At 57.8% G+C, this 13,373-nt stretch overlaps 1 protein-coding gene across 5 annotated transcripts in view; it reads left to right on the top strand.

Annotated features, from left to right (window-relative positions):
* Window positions 1-8,567, top strand: part of DPP6 (dipeptidyl peptidase like 6) — a 953,748-nt gene extending 945,181 nt beyond the window's left edge. For all 5 annotated transcript variants that reach the window (XM_058723704.1, XM_058723702.1, XM_058723700.1 and 2 more), the window contains exons 22-26: window positions 2,075-2,186; window positions 3,554-3,612; window positions 4,416-4,488; window positions 4,579-4,652; window positions 6,698-8,567. In XM_058723704.1, coding sequence (XP_058579687.1) covers window positions 2,075-2,186; window positions 3,554-3,612; window positions 4,416-4,488; window positions 4,579-4,652; window positions 6,698-6,844 — 465 coding nt within the window. In that variant the 3' untranslated portion in view covers window positions 6,845-8,567. The remainder of the gene's footprint in view (window positions 1-2,074; window positions 2,187-3,553; window positions 3,613-4,415; window positions 4,489-4,578; window positions 4,653-6,697) is intronic.
* Window positions 8,568-13,373: the final 4,806 nt, after the last annotated feature.

The raw sequence follows: 13,373 nt of genomic DNA, 5'->3' as shown, positions 1-13,373 counted from the left end.
CCCCCATTCTTAGACAGCCTGGATCCGTGAGCCTTAGACTTCACAAGGCACAGGCACAGATGGATAGACACAGATCCATCGCCCCTCCAAGGGGACACTCAGAGCACAGGCCCTCGGGGAGCACCTCAGTGACCGCAGTGCAGGTGGAGATTCGAACGGTAATCGGTAATCACAGGACTACCTCTAATGTCATTGCCTCCGGACCTTCCGTGCCCAGCGTTCTGTGGGGCCAGTGTACAGTTGAGACGTGGCACCACTGGGCGGGTGACCCCAGACACCCCTCCCACATCCCCGCTGGCACCACCAGAGGTGAGGCGATAAAGGGGAGGGCCCAGGGGCTTCTCTCTCAGGCACAGAGTTCTGGAGCTTCATTCCATACTGGCAGAGACCCACTCACTGCCCGAGAGGGGCTCAGAGCCAGTCGGATCATCTGTAAGTGTAACTCTGGGCGTTGGCATCTATCACCCACCCACACCCACCCGGGAAAGTTGCTGCCCTACGGACTGCCTGCCGGGTCACGGCCCCCAGCCTGGACCTGTCTCTGTTCAGTGGTTGCTCCTCCTCAAACACTCACACAGCCTCTTGAGACGGGCTTCTTTCACTGAGCAGTACGCGTTTAAGGCTCTTCTCAGGGCTCTATAGCTCGTTACTTCTCTGCACGGAGTAATAGCCACGTACCACAGCCCATTGGTCCGTTCACCGACTTGCGAGTTTTGGCAATTATGAATGAAGCTGAGGGAACCCTCCACGTGCAGGGTTTTGTACGGATAAAAGTTTTCCCCTCCTTTGAATAAATACCAAGGAGCACGATTGCTGGGTCACAGGGTAAAAAGTGTGTTTAGTTTTGTAAGAAATCCCCACGCTGCCTTCTAAAGTGGCTGCCCCGTGCGGCATCCCAGCCGGCAGTGAGTGAAGGTTCCCTGTTCCACGTCCTCACCAGCATTTGGTGTTGTCAGTCCACACTTTTTTTGAAAACAGATGGCAGAATGACTTTAAGGACTTCTAGATTCCACTGGCAATGAAAATTATTAACCAGAAACCAAAAAGACACTTTTACTGTCATTAAGATAAGACATTCGCGTTGTGTTGAAGGAACGCTATTAAGTTATAACGTAACGAGCGTATAGGTCATAACGGTTAATTCTACAGTGAGTTTGGCACAGCACGGGCTACACGCACAGTCTCCGTCAGGTGTATGGCTCCTTCACACTCCACCCTCCCACCGAACACACACACATTCACACCCCCACACCCCCCCACACACGCCTTCCCATACAGAACACACAGACCCCCCCGTGTACACTTATGCACACACTCATGCACACACAGTCACGCACATACACAGACTCACACACACATACTCCCTACACACACACACACGCCCACACAACACCGTTAGCAGCCCCCATATCCTTAACATACCTGGCTGTCTCGAGCCCGTGCCCCTGTCCCTCCCCACCGCCGCTCATCACAGCATCTCATCTGTGTCCCACTCCTCTGGGATCTCGAGACAGAGCACATCTGAACCAAGCAGCTTTGAAGGTGCCCGTGGCAGATAGCATGTGACATTTCACTCTCCCCGGAAGGCCCGCATTCAAGCAGGGGCCTTGCGTGCCAGCCCCAAGGTAGAGGGGCTGTAGGACGAGAAGGACCTGCCGTGCCCCCTGTCGGCCCTGAGCCGGGCACTCTGGCCGGCCAGCCCCCGGGCCCTTTGACACAGGCTCCTTGTTGGCCCCTGACGGTCACCTCACGTGGCTGGGTCCGCTGGAGTCGGGAAGGCAGCACGAGGCACTGCAGGAATATGCTGGTTCCGGAGGGGCCTGACGAGAACCTCACGCGCAGCTCCTGACCCGCGACCGCGGCTCCCGTCACGTGGCTCCCACGACCCCAGGCCCACAGACGGGAGGCGTGCCTCGTGCAATATCTAACTGACAAGGTGTTTGCCTCTCATCCTTTTTTACTTTTTGGCAGAAGCTACATGACAGTGGCCGCTGAGTCGCTGACCTACGTCGGAGGCTGTTGTGACAGAATCCTCGACACGTTGCCCACTTGTCCCCCTTTCTGTCTCTCACAGGACTACGGCGGGTACCTGAGCACTTACATACTCCCAGCGAAGGGTGAAAACCAGGGTCAGCTTTTCACCTGTGGCTCGGCTCTCTCTCCAATAACAGACTTCAAGCTCTACGGTAATGGTCTTGACGCGACGAGGCCCCCGCACGGCCCCATGCCTCCCGTCCCGCCACACTTCCCTGCCTCCCTTGCTTCATGCACCCACGGTGGGTGGGAGGCGACCCGGGCTAATGAGAAACCTGGACAGAAGCCTGGGAAGGGGAGGGAGGGCTTCCAGTCACTTGTTTGAATGAAACCGGTCAACCCCCCGAGACCCGTAAGTCACGTTCCCGACACACGAGACCAGGAGCTCGAGACCCACCCAGGGGTCCCCTGGCCGACCCCTCCCTGGTGCCCCATCTCAGCACCCGGGACCCCGTGGACTGTGAGGACCTCTGACTCCGGCAGCCAAGAGGCTCACCAAAGACACGTTGACAAATGCTCTAATGCCGACTTGAACTTGTAGTCCCAGCACTCCCCTCCTTCAAACTCGTAATAATTTAAAATTCGTTTTCCCATGGGAATACATATAACGTATTTCAGATTTTTTTCAACTCAGTGAGACTTTCTTAATTTTTTTAATCATGTGGGTTCAAAGGTACCTGACTTGGATGCACATAAATGTACCATCCTGCACCTTGATAGGTCACAGCCCCAGGTGGGGGAATCCTCCAGTGCCGTCTCCACTTAATTAAGGATGTCCGTGTGACGCCTGGGTGGCTCAGTCGGGTAAGCGTCCGACTTCGGCTCAGGTCATGATCTCACTGTTTGTGGGTTCGAGCCCCGCGTCGGGCTCTGTGCCGACAGCTCGGAGCCTGGAGCCTGCTTCCGATTCTGTGACTCCTTCTCTCTCTGCCCCGCCCCCGCTCATACACATTCTTTCTCTCAAAAATAAACCAACAGTAAAGAAACAACACTGTCAAGTCAACATTAAAAAGAAAACGAAAGATCCCCCTGCCCCCTGCAGAAGTGTTTGGTGCTTCCTCCAGCCTGACTTTGCCGACAGGCAGACGTCAGACCCTCACCCAGGACCGGACACCGACATGCCTAGTGTTTAAAACCAAACAAAACAAAAACAGAAAAAGAGCAAATCCTGATGGCAATCTGCTCTTCAGGATCTGTAGCCTTTCCTATATTTGAAACAAAGTGAGGGCTTATCCTGCTCACGGGGTTTCAGAGTCACTGTTTCACACAGTTGAGGTTTTGCTGTATTGCTTAAAAGCCAGCCACCAACTCTAAGACACTCGAATGTTACCGGGGTGCTGTCTGATTACCTGCGTGAAGCCCCACAGGCTGAGGCGGTGTTTTAGAAACAAACGTTTGCCCTGAAAGTGTGGGTGAGCCCACCCTCCCTGCCCCAGCCCCCTGCCAAGGGCGTCCCCGCATCGGGGGGCTCGGCACCGGCTCCCCTCGGGTAACCCTTCCCCCCTTTTCTCATTTCCAGCGTCTGCATTCTCCGAGAGGTACCTGGGCCTCCACGGACTTGACAATAGGGCATACGAGGTACATGTGGGCAGGATGGGGAATCAGGCGAGCTCGGGCCGCCCCTCCGGAATTCCTCTCTCGCGCCCCTCTGGCCCCTGGCCCAGTTCTGGGACCCACGCTCCCTGCCCGGGCCTGCTGGGCTCTCCCTCTCCCCCACCAAACTCGCTCTGAGAAAACCTTCCACCGGGCCGTGAACCCTGGTGAGCGGGGCCTCTCCCGGGTCTGTCCGCTTTCCCTTTCTGGCACCCGAGAGGCAAGGAGGGGAGTTAGGAAAGTCTTCGGACGGGCAGAGGGTCTGTCCCGGGATCCACGTTCGTCGGCACGGGTGACTGCCGGTCCCTTCATCCAAGGCTGGTTCTGCTTTGAGGAGATAAGCCCCTGGTTGGGCTACAGAAAAGTTCTCCGATACCACCTGCCAGGCCATAGCCACCGAAGTGACTCAGTGCAGGTGTCACCTGGGTGTTTCTTCAGCGGGGTGAGGGGGGCGTGAGGGGGAGGCCGGACTTCTGTTGCCCGGAGGACCTGGCTTCAAAGCTGGGATTTGCGCGTGGACCACGGGACTCTCTGGCCGGGCTGTCATCTCCCAGTGGCACCGGCTGAGATGGTGGCCCTCTGGGGCCACCTGCCGTGGGCGGAAGGGAGCTCTCCTGTGCCCTCTTCTCTTCCACCCCTTCCTCCTCCTAAGAGGAGCTCATGCAGGGAGGCTTCTGGGACGCTCCGTGCACTCCCCTCCCCTGCGAAGCCCCTGCTTCTCCCAGGACGAACACCTCGCTGGCTGCGGTGAGGCCCGCTAACTCTGTCCCCTTGCCCTGCCTGTGCAGATGACCAAGGTGGCTCATCGAGTGTCAGCCCTGGAAGAGCAGCAGTTTCTAATCATTCATGCAACCGCTGACGGTGAGGACCGGGGACGCTCATTCCCTGCATCGCCCCTGATGGTGTGCTGGGTTTAACCCGTACTGTCCTCTTTTTTGTTTTCTTTAACAGAAAAAATCCATTTCCAGCACACGGCGGAACTCATTACACAACTAATTAAGGGGAAGGCTAATTACAGCTTACAGGTACAGTATTCGCACACCCACGCTGTTCCACGCTTGGAGAGACACATTCTTCTCGTGGAAAAGGAACTGATTGGTATTCTGTTCATCCCGTGTCTGCAGACGCACCCGTGTCGCGGCTGTCAGAGACAGGCCGGGGCACGTCGGGCCAGACGAATTAGCGCGTGCTTATCTTCTCCACTAATTGATGCTGATGGCTCGGTTCTACACTCGAGCTGTGTGCAAAACCCCTGTAGCACCCCCCCCCCCCAGTCCCGCGGTGAGCAAGGTCAGGACAGCCACCACACCGCCACGGTGAGGCTGGTGGTGTCCCTGGCGGGTGACAGTGGGAGTGTTGTCCCAGTGTTGACCAGAGCAGCATCCTGGGGGCCTTGGGGGGCTTTACACGTGCAGGTCCTGAAACTTGTCTCACTGGCCTCCTGCCGGACAGTACCACACGTTAACTAAATTCTGGAGGAATGTTCCAGAATCATCTGTGGCTGAGCAGCCGTTAGAGTGCTACCCTTCCCATGAAACGTACTCACAGCCTCGTTTTCCCTGGCATCCAGTACTGGCCCAGCAGCTCAAGGCTGGGCTTTTTCCAGCAATGCACAGTGCTGCTTCTGGAAACATCTCCCGTTTGCTTCTTGACCAGGGGTTCCCTTTGGCAAAAAAGACCCCGATGGTCTTTTCAGGTCCAGGGATCAATGGCAGATTTCCTCCCCTAAGCACCCCTCAGCCCTCAGACAGCACCGGCCCCAGCACTGACCGCTGCCTGCCTTCTGTCTCCAAGCCCCTGGCCTTCTGGCATCGCTGTCTTGGAGGGACACGTGTGTCTCTGCAAGGAGGGAGCTTGGCCTGAGCTGCTGAAGGGGGAAGAGAGGACTTGGTTAATGTGACCTTTGAGCTCACTTTGCAAGTGTTCAGATCGTAGTGAGTTTGATAGCTGCCGTGGTGTAAATACATTTTACGCACCTAGTACAGCCATGGTGGGTTACAGGGTCAGTCTCCGTGTGCGGATGTGGATCGCTCGCCCAAGAGGTAGACTAAGCGAAATCGGCAAGCTTTTGAGGAATGTGCATTGTAGACCACACTCAAGACAGTGAAAGGGACCCACGCCCAGCGCCGGGCCTGCAGGCACAGCAGAGGTTTTCACAGATCCTCAGTGAATTTGCAACAGTAAGCAACTCCAGAAAAGGGCACAGGGACAGGGGACCCGGGTAGGAAGAGATGTGCCTCCTGCTCTGTGTCCTTCTGTACCACAGACATTCTACCATATACATAATAGTTCACTCTCATCGGTAATATCTACTCTAAAGTAACGGTGAATGCCCGCCTCCAGAGACACAGAGGAAGACAGGATTCAGAATGCGGGAGGCAGCAGGTGTCACGGGAAGAAAGTGGGCTTCCAGGTCAGTGAGACTTGGCTTTGAGTCCCTGCCAGAACAGGTGCCTTTGCTTGGAAATGGTGTGGCGCCTCTAGGATACGGGGACGGCCATTCACATCATCTTCTTCGCATTCCCCGTGTCCTGGCCTCGTTCTAAATGCTGCAGGGAGCATAATGTTTAATCCTCACAAAACGATATGAGCCGGATTCTGTCACGGTAATCATCTCCACGTAACACAGCTGGAAACTGAGGCCCAGGAAAGTTACCTGCCCACGGTCAGAGGGCGAGCCAAACGCGGGTGGCCGGGCCCCAGAACACAGCAGCAGGATTCGGCCTGTGAGGGTTGTAGAGAGAGCACAGAACACTTCCCGTGTCTTTGGGGATCCTGGGCCCTGGGGCCCTGGGCCGGAGCCTCTGTGGTCCCGGACCTCGGATCCGTCCTTGCTGCAAATGCAAACCAGACGGACGGCACAGGCGGCACCGAGTCTGGTGACCAAAGCGGGGTCTAATTTAGGCACCCGGTGCCCTGAGTGCCCTGACGCCAGCACTGGAGGGGTTTAGGAAATCCATTGCTCGGGCTGACTCCAAGCCGCATGCGGTGCCCGGGCCGTGCTGGGTTTGGGGAGATGGGGGGGGTGACCACCCCAGCGGCGAGTAACCTGTCCCCACCTTCCCCGCAGATCTACCCGGACGAAAGCCATTACTTCCACAGCGCCTCCCTGCACCAGCACCTGTACCGGTCCATCATCAACTTCTTTGTGGAATGCTTCCAGATTCAGGACAAAGTCTCCGCAGCCACAGCGAAAGAGGAGGAGGAGGAGGACTGACCCGGGAGCCGGAGCCAGAGCCAGCCCTGAGCACGGCGGGGGCTCCCCCTGGAACAGTGTGCGGCCGGGACCCCGCCCCCCTCTCCCGCAGAGGCCGGGGCCGGGGCAGCAAGCGTGATTTCCATAGCATGTGTCCCGAAGGCGGTTTTGCTTCAGAAACCAGCTCCTTCCCAGGCCGAGACGCGTCATCGCCCCCCGAGGGCCCCTCCCCACCGCGCCTGGAGCGGCCACCGCAGCAGCATCGCCTCCTCCTGGCCCCAGGGTGACCGGTGCATCCCCCGGCCCCTCCCCAAGGAACGAAGGACGGACAGCAATGCAGAAACCGGCCCTTAAATCCCAGCTCTCCTGCAGTAGCGCAAAGACCCGCCCTGGCCAGCGGCCGCATCCACATGAGCAGTTTTCCACCCTGTCTGATACACCCACGCCATGGAAACGACTATAGCACAATTATTTTAGCAGTACGTGTTCATAGATCAGCTTGCTCCTTTCTGTAATTCGGAGATCCGGCGTTGTCAGGGCTGAACCCGGTGTTCCCGTAGCTTCGCTAATGGTTAACCTTATGGAATTAATTCGTATTTTTCTATGGTTTTTACCTGGCACTGTCTCGGGTCACGGGCTGTCTCTCCTTCTTTGTGTCTCTCCTTCTTTGTGTTCTTTCTTGGCTTTGTTTGCTTTCTGTTCTTCGGTCCCCGTGTAGGCTTTGCACTTGTTTGGATAAAGAAACACATCAGAAGCAACTAACTGCTCTCTCCTCAAGATTGTCTTGAGACTTTGTGCAGAAATTTCAAAAACCTGAGGGGAACGAACATCCAGTACTATACTAAAAAAAAAAAAAAAAAATCCTAAATAAAACTTCTTTCCCACGAAGCTGCATTGGGATTTGGCTCAGACTCACACTATCCACGTATGTCTTGAAGCCTGTCCTTTTTCCCCCTGATACCTTGTCAAGGCTTTTCAGATGGCATTTGGTTAAAAAAAGGTAAAAAGACTAAGGGTGGACTCCATCCCCAGGTCTGTGCGCGTGTTCAGGGGACAGGCCAGGGAAGCGTGGGCGCGGGCAGTGGCCTCCTGCCCCGGGGACGGCTTGGTGGCCCCGCCACCATGAGCCAGCAGCCTGTCCACGTGTCACACACCCTCCGACGGGACGAACCCCCGGTGCTCCCGGTGTCTCTTTCATTTCGTTGTATATAAAGACGGGATCGGGCCCTGGCCCTCCACCAGTTCATTTCGCCTGCATGCCGCCGCTCTGTGGCTGACCCGCACTCCCCACCAGTGCCAGTCGGAAATGCATCGATCACTGTTGTTTCCCTCAGAGCTTGTCGACCTCCTGAACGTCAGTACTGATCTCTCCAGCGTCCGGTCCTGCCGGGAGGTCCTTGACATGCCGTCGGCAGAGATTTGTCCGCGTTGCTTTTCGGTGTTTGAGGGCGTGGGTCTCGTCTCCGTGAGCTTGCAATGTCAGTTGCAGTCAGCGCCATTGGAGGGTCTCCGTCACCGGATTTTTTCGGGTGAGACGTCACTTGCAAAAAGGACCGACGCGTGAGCAGCCGGACCGCTGTGAGCCGTGACCGTGCTTTCGCTGTTCTCAGCGGGCTTGACCGACTGCAAAGCCAACTAGGTCCGACAGGGGAAGCCAGCTGTGGCTGCGAGATCTGGCAGGAGGGGAGTGAGCATGTGGCATACTAGCGTTTGTTCATCCATGGAATAAAACATTATTTTACCACTCGGATAGCTCTTTTCTTGCTTATCCTCCACCATCTCTGCTTAGGAAGTGTGCAAAGCGTCAAGTGTCTCAAGGTATTCACTGAGCCCCAACCATGGATGCCTGTCCCCAAGAGCCTGGTGGGCGGCAAATACAAACCGCACCTGTGGCAGCAGGGTACGGACGGAAGGACAGGACCACTCAAATATATCAAAAGTCCCAAACCAACCAGAGAAAATGAATTTCAGTCGCGTCTTTAAAGTTTTAGGGTGAGGACACAGAGATATTCCCTAACACTAAGAGCAAACCTGGCTCTCAGTCGAGACCACAGCATTGCCCGCTAGAAAACTAGGAAAACCTCCATCTCGGTGGCATTCCCTGGCACACGGGCTGCCTCGCTCTCGGAGGTGTGCCCGCGGGGGTGGGGGGCGGAGCTCTATCCTCACTGGGCTGAAAACACGCCCCTCCCTCTCCTGCCTGACTTAGCAGTATCCAAATGATGATTTTGTGAAGGCTTGATTGCCTTCCGGAAGCCCTGTTAAAGCCCCAGTGTCACAGAGGAACTGGAAAGGCATTTCAGGCCTCCTCTGGCCATCTTCCATTAGCAGGTGGTGTGAGTTCTTAGGATAATCACAGGAGACACCGGGAAGCCTGGTAAGATACTGGATACGCAGACGGAGGATGTCCCCAGATCATATGTAAACACAGAGCTCTGACCCCCAACCCGCGGCCACCGGTCGGGGAAGCCAAGCCGCGGCCTGCAGCAACCAGCCCCAAACGGCCAAGCCTTGATCAACACCCGCCAGCTTCCCTCGCTCTCGCCCCCACCTCCAACTTACGACAGACGGGGAAAGCCAAATATACACCCCACCCAACCAACCGCGTAGGATCCTGCTTCTGGTCAGCCCTCCTGACTTGCCCACGCCCACGGCTCCCAGCGGGACGCACCTGACCCCCTTTTCCACGGTGCGGCTCCCCTCTGCCAGCTCGGAGTCCCCCCCCCCCCCGACATCCCGCCCCAGCACAAGGGATGGTGACTGAGCCCTGGAGCTCCGCGCTCCAGCCAGCTGGGAGCTAGCGGCCCTGCTCTCTCTCACACTGGTGGTGTCTTCGCTCAGGCTGCCGTGAGAAAACCCCACAGACGGGGCACTCACACAATAGGAATGTACTTCTCACAGTCTGGAGGCTGGAAGTCCAAGATCAAGGTGCCGGCTGATCCAGTGCCTGGTGAGAGCTGTCCTCCCGGTTCATAGACGGCTGAACCACTGAACCGTCTGGCTGCGTCCTCACAGGGCAGAGAGGGAGGGGTCGAGTGGGGGAGGGCGCTCTCTCTTCCTATCGGGGCGCTAACCCCACCATGGGGTCCCACCCTCATGACCTCATCTAAGCCTAATTTCCTCCCAACGACCCCACCTTGTAAAACCACCACCCTGGGGGTAAGATTCCAACCTACGAATTTGGGGAGGATACAAACATTCCGTCCCTGGCAGGTGCTCTTTGTTTAGTTTCCGGCTGGCAGAAAACAGGTGTTGGAGAGGAGTTGCTGAGGAGTGGGTGGGAGCCCTGGCGGTCAGGAGGAGGGAAGGAGGGAGAGGAAGGGAGAGGGACAGGGACACGAGGGGAGGGAGGGAGGGAGGGGGTCCAACCCCGGGGACACTGCCTCCGAGCAGGGCTCCCCAGAGAGTCAGGATGGGCCCTCCTGCAAACCACAAGCTGCAACGCTGCCATCGGCCCCCGAGCCCCATCACTGCACGGATCGGATCGGGGAGCTAGAGCCTAGGGGAGGCAAGGCGGCTGCCCCCCAACCCGGAAAGGCAGCAGCACTAGGTGCTTCTTCCCCTCGCTGTGTTTTCTCGTGGAGACAAGCTCCAAAGGCCAGGTTCCCGAGCCTCACGGGCGCCGCTGGGGCTCTCGGCCTCGCCAGCTCTGGGGGCCCAAGCCCCCGGCCAACTCGGAGCCGGCCTCGGTGGAAACGGGTGTCAACGTCTGGGTTCCGAGCAAACCCCAGGTCGGGCCTCCTTGCTAGGAAGTCTCGAGTTGCATCAGCGGTGGCAGTTCTGGCGTTTTGTTTCCCGGGCTGGGATCTGGAGCGACACAGGGGAGCGGAACGGCCCCAGTCAGCCGCACCCTCTACAGCGCGGCCCTCGAGCTGTGGTGCGGACCAGAACCCGCAACGGCGCTCTGCAAAGTAGACCGGAAGCCCCGGGACACCGACGCGCCCGTGTGCACCCGTCCACACTTGAGAGGCATCACGCTGAATGCCGCGGCTCCGGCTGGTCTCTCTGCCCCAATTCCCCTTGAACCCTCACAGAGGCTTCCCATTTCCTGTGGGCCCGTGTCCGAACTCCTGAATCATACCTTACGGTGCCCCCACCCCCCAGGCCCAGTTTATTTCACAGACTTCCCCTCCCCTGACTACCCTGCACACGCGGCCCGGCCACGCGGACAGGCTGTCCTCTCCCGGCACGAACCCCACACACCGCTGCCCCTACACGCGCTAGCTGCCTTTACCACGACTTCCCCTTTCACAATGATTCCCAGCCACTTGGACACCCCGGCCTGGATCATTCTTTCAGCGGCGGCCATCCTGTGCAGGCAGGGAGCTTAGCTGCTCGCTGCCCTGTATTTGCCAGATGCACTATTTACCATGACAGTCAAATATGTCCCCCAACATCGCCCCATGTCCCGTGGGGAACAACATCACCCCAGTTGAGAGTCAGATCTGTTTAGATGCTAGGCCAGGTTCACGGGCTAATTGAACAACTCTGCACTTGCCCGACCCTGGGAGGCGGCATCGCCTTGGACCTCACAGCCTACGTGTCTTACCTGCCTCATCTTAGGGCCCGGCCTTACTGCACAAAGCCTTCCCTCGCTTCTGTTCTGGAGGCTGTCGAGAGCTCTATGCCCATAGAGAGCTTATTCTGACTCGTCAAATGTCTGTTTGCTAGATCTGAAGCCCTGGGAGGGCTCTGCTTCTGCTGGGGCTCCTGAGGCCTGACTCCTGTGACCAAAGAAGACTGCCGAGGTGACCGTGGGCCTCTCCAGGCTGGGCCGTTACAGGTACCGAAGCTTCTGCCTCGTCTCCGGGATCAGGCTGTGAGGACGCTCAAGCAGCCCCAGGTGAGGAGCTGAGGTCTCCCCCCACAACACCCAGGACGCACGAGGGCACCGCTTTGGAAGTACGTCCTCCTGCCCCATCAGTCCTGCGGAGGCTGCTGGCCGGGATCTGCCAGGCAGGCCACTCTCGAGTTTCCGACCCTTAGAAATGGAGCTGATAAATGAGCATTACTGTTCCCGCCACTGAGTTTGGAGTAATTTGTTACATGCTGTCCGATAATATAACCCTGACCGTCCCCCTTCCCGTTAGCTATGGAAGAAGCTGGGGACGCACGGGATGCCCCATAGATGCAGCAGACTCCCCGCCCCCCGCCCCCCGGGTCTGGCTAAGGGGATGGCCCCAGGCATCAGACACCTGCTCAATCAGGAGACGTTGCCAGGTGGGGGGAAGCAGGCCGGTGGCAGAATTCCCGCAGACACTTTCTACTAGGCACCCTCGTTCTTGTCTCCCTCTTCCTTAGAAATGGGCCCCCAAGTTTTAGCTGGGCCCGTAGACATGCAGAGGAAAGAAACACAACTTCCGGCCTCCTTTGACTAACCTCTGGCCGCTGAAATGCACGTGCAAATGCCAAGAGGCGGCTCCCACCGTCCCACCTTAAGAGGCCGCAGGTGAGCACCCTGTCCCCTCGCCGTCCTCTCTGTTCCCTCAGGGCCAAACAGACACCCGTCCGTCAGGTGGCTCCCACACGTCGGTGCGAGCACGGCTCCTTTTCAGCGGCCCGGAAACCTCTAAGGGGTGCTGCAGAATGTTTTTGTAAGGGCTGGCTATTCCAGACAACAAAGCCCTCGTGTTGGGCAAAGGCAGATGGCGGCACAGCCGTTCACTCTGCACAGAGCAAGGGCCGCGGCAACCATCGTGATGAACATTTATCGAAAGCTTGCTTGGTTCCAGGCACGGTTCTGTGCACTCCACGTGGATCCACGCACAATCCTGACACAATTCACACATCGATCTACAACGCCCTGTAATGCTGTGTCCTCGGCTACATTTCGCAGACCAGGAAAGAAAAGGAACAGAGAGGTGCGGGCACCGGCCCAGGTGAAGGAAGATGGCTAGCTGCCAGAATGGGGCCCCTGCCACCACTGAGCTCCCCTCCAAAGGGGGCTCTCACTGGGTCCTAAGCCAGAGTTTAGCCCTATCTGGGCACAGGTGACCTGTGACCCACTGTGACCACCAAGCACTTGAATAATAGGTTTGGTTTTGGTTTGGGTGGTGCCGATTGGTTTGTTTTCGGGGGAAAGAGTACAGGAGGGGCCTTCTGCCCAGGCGCCTGGAGAGAAAGTGACTGGAAGGCTCTAACTCTGTGACAGGAGCTCAAGCCAGAGCTGACGGGCCCATTTCCCAGGAGAGAGGCAGGTGAGGAGCTTGGGAGGTGGGCGTTCTCCCCACTTCAGCAGGAACGCACAGAGCATCCATCCGGTGACTCCTCCGGGGGATCCGGGGCCACCCTGGCAGCCCAGGGTCTGCAGCCCGTGCTCTGCTGGTCGACGTGGCCGGACCCAGGGTCGTGAAGGGCTCCAGAGGGGACACGCTGCCCCGTACGTCTGGACAGGCCACACACACAAGCGGGGCGGGGCATCTGTCCTGCCGATCCCACGGAAGCCCTGTGCCGGTGTCTGTGCTGGGCTCTCTCCCACGCACTCTTGGAAGGGTGTTCTCAGAAGGCGAATGTCCCAGATTAAGACAGCAGTGGGCGGAGCCAGTGACAT

Source organism: Neofelis nebulosa, chromosome 4 (genome assembly GCF_028018385.1).
Source record: "Neofelis nebulosa isolate mNeoNeb1 chromosome 4, mNeoNeb1.pri, whole genome shotgun sequence".
NCBI classification, from domain to species: Eukaryota; Metazoa; Chordata; class Mammalia; order Carnivora; family Felidae; genus Neofelis; species Neofelis nebulosa.
Note: the sequence above shows the minus strand (reverse complement) of the source record. Positions and strands in the feature narration are given on the sequence as shown.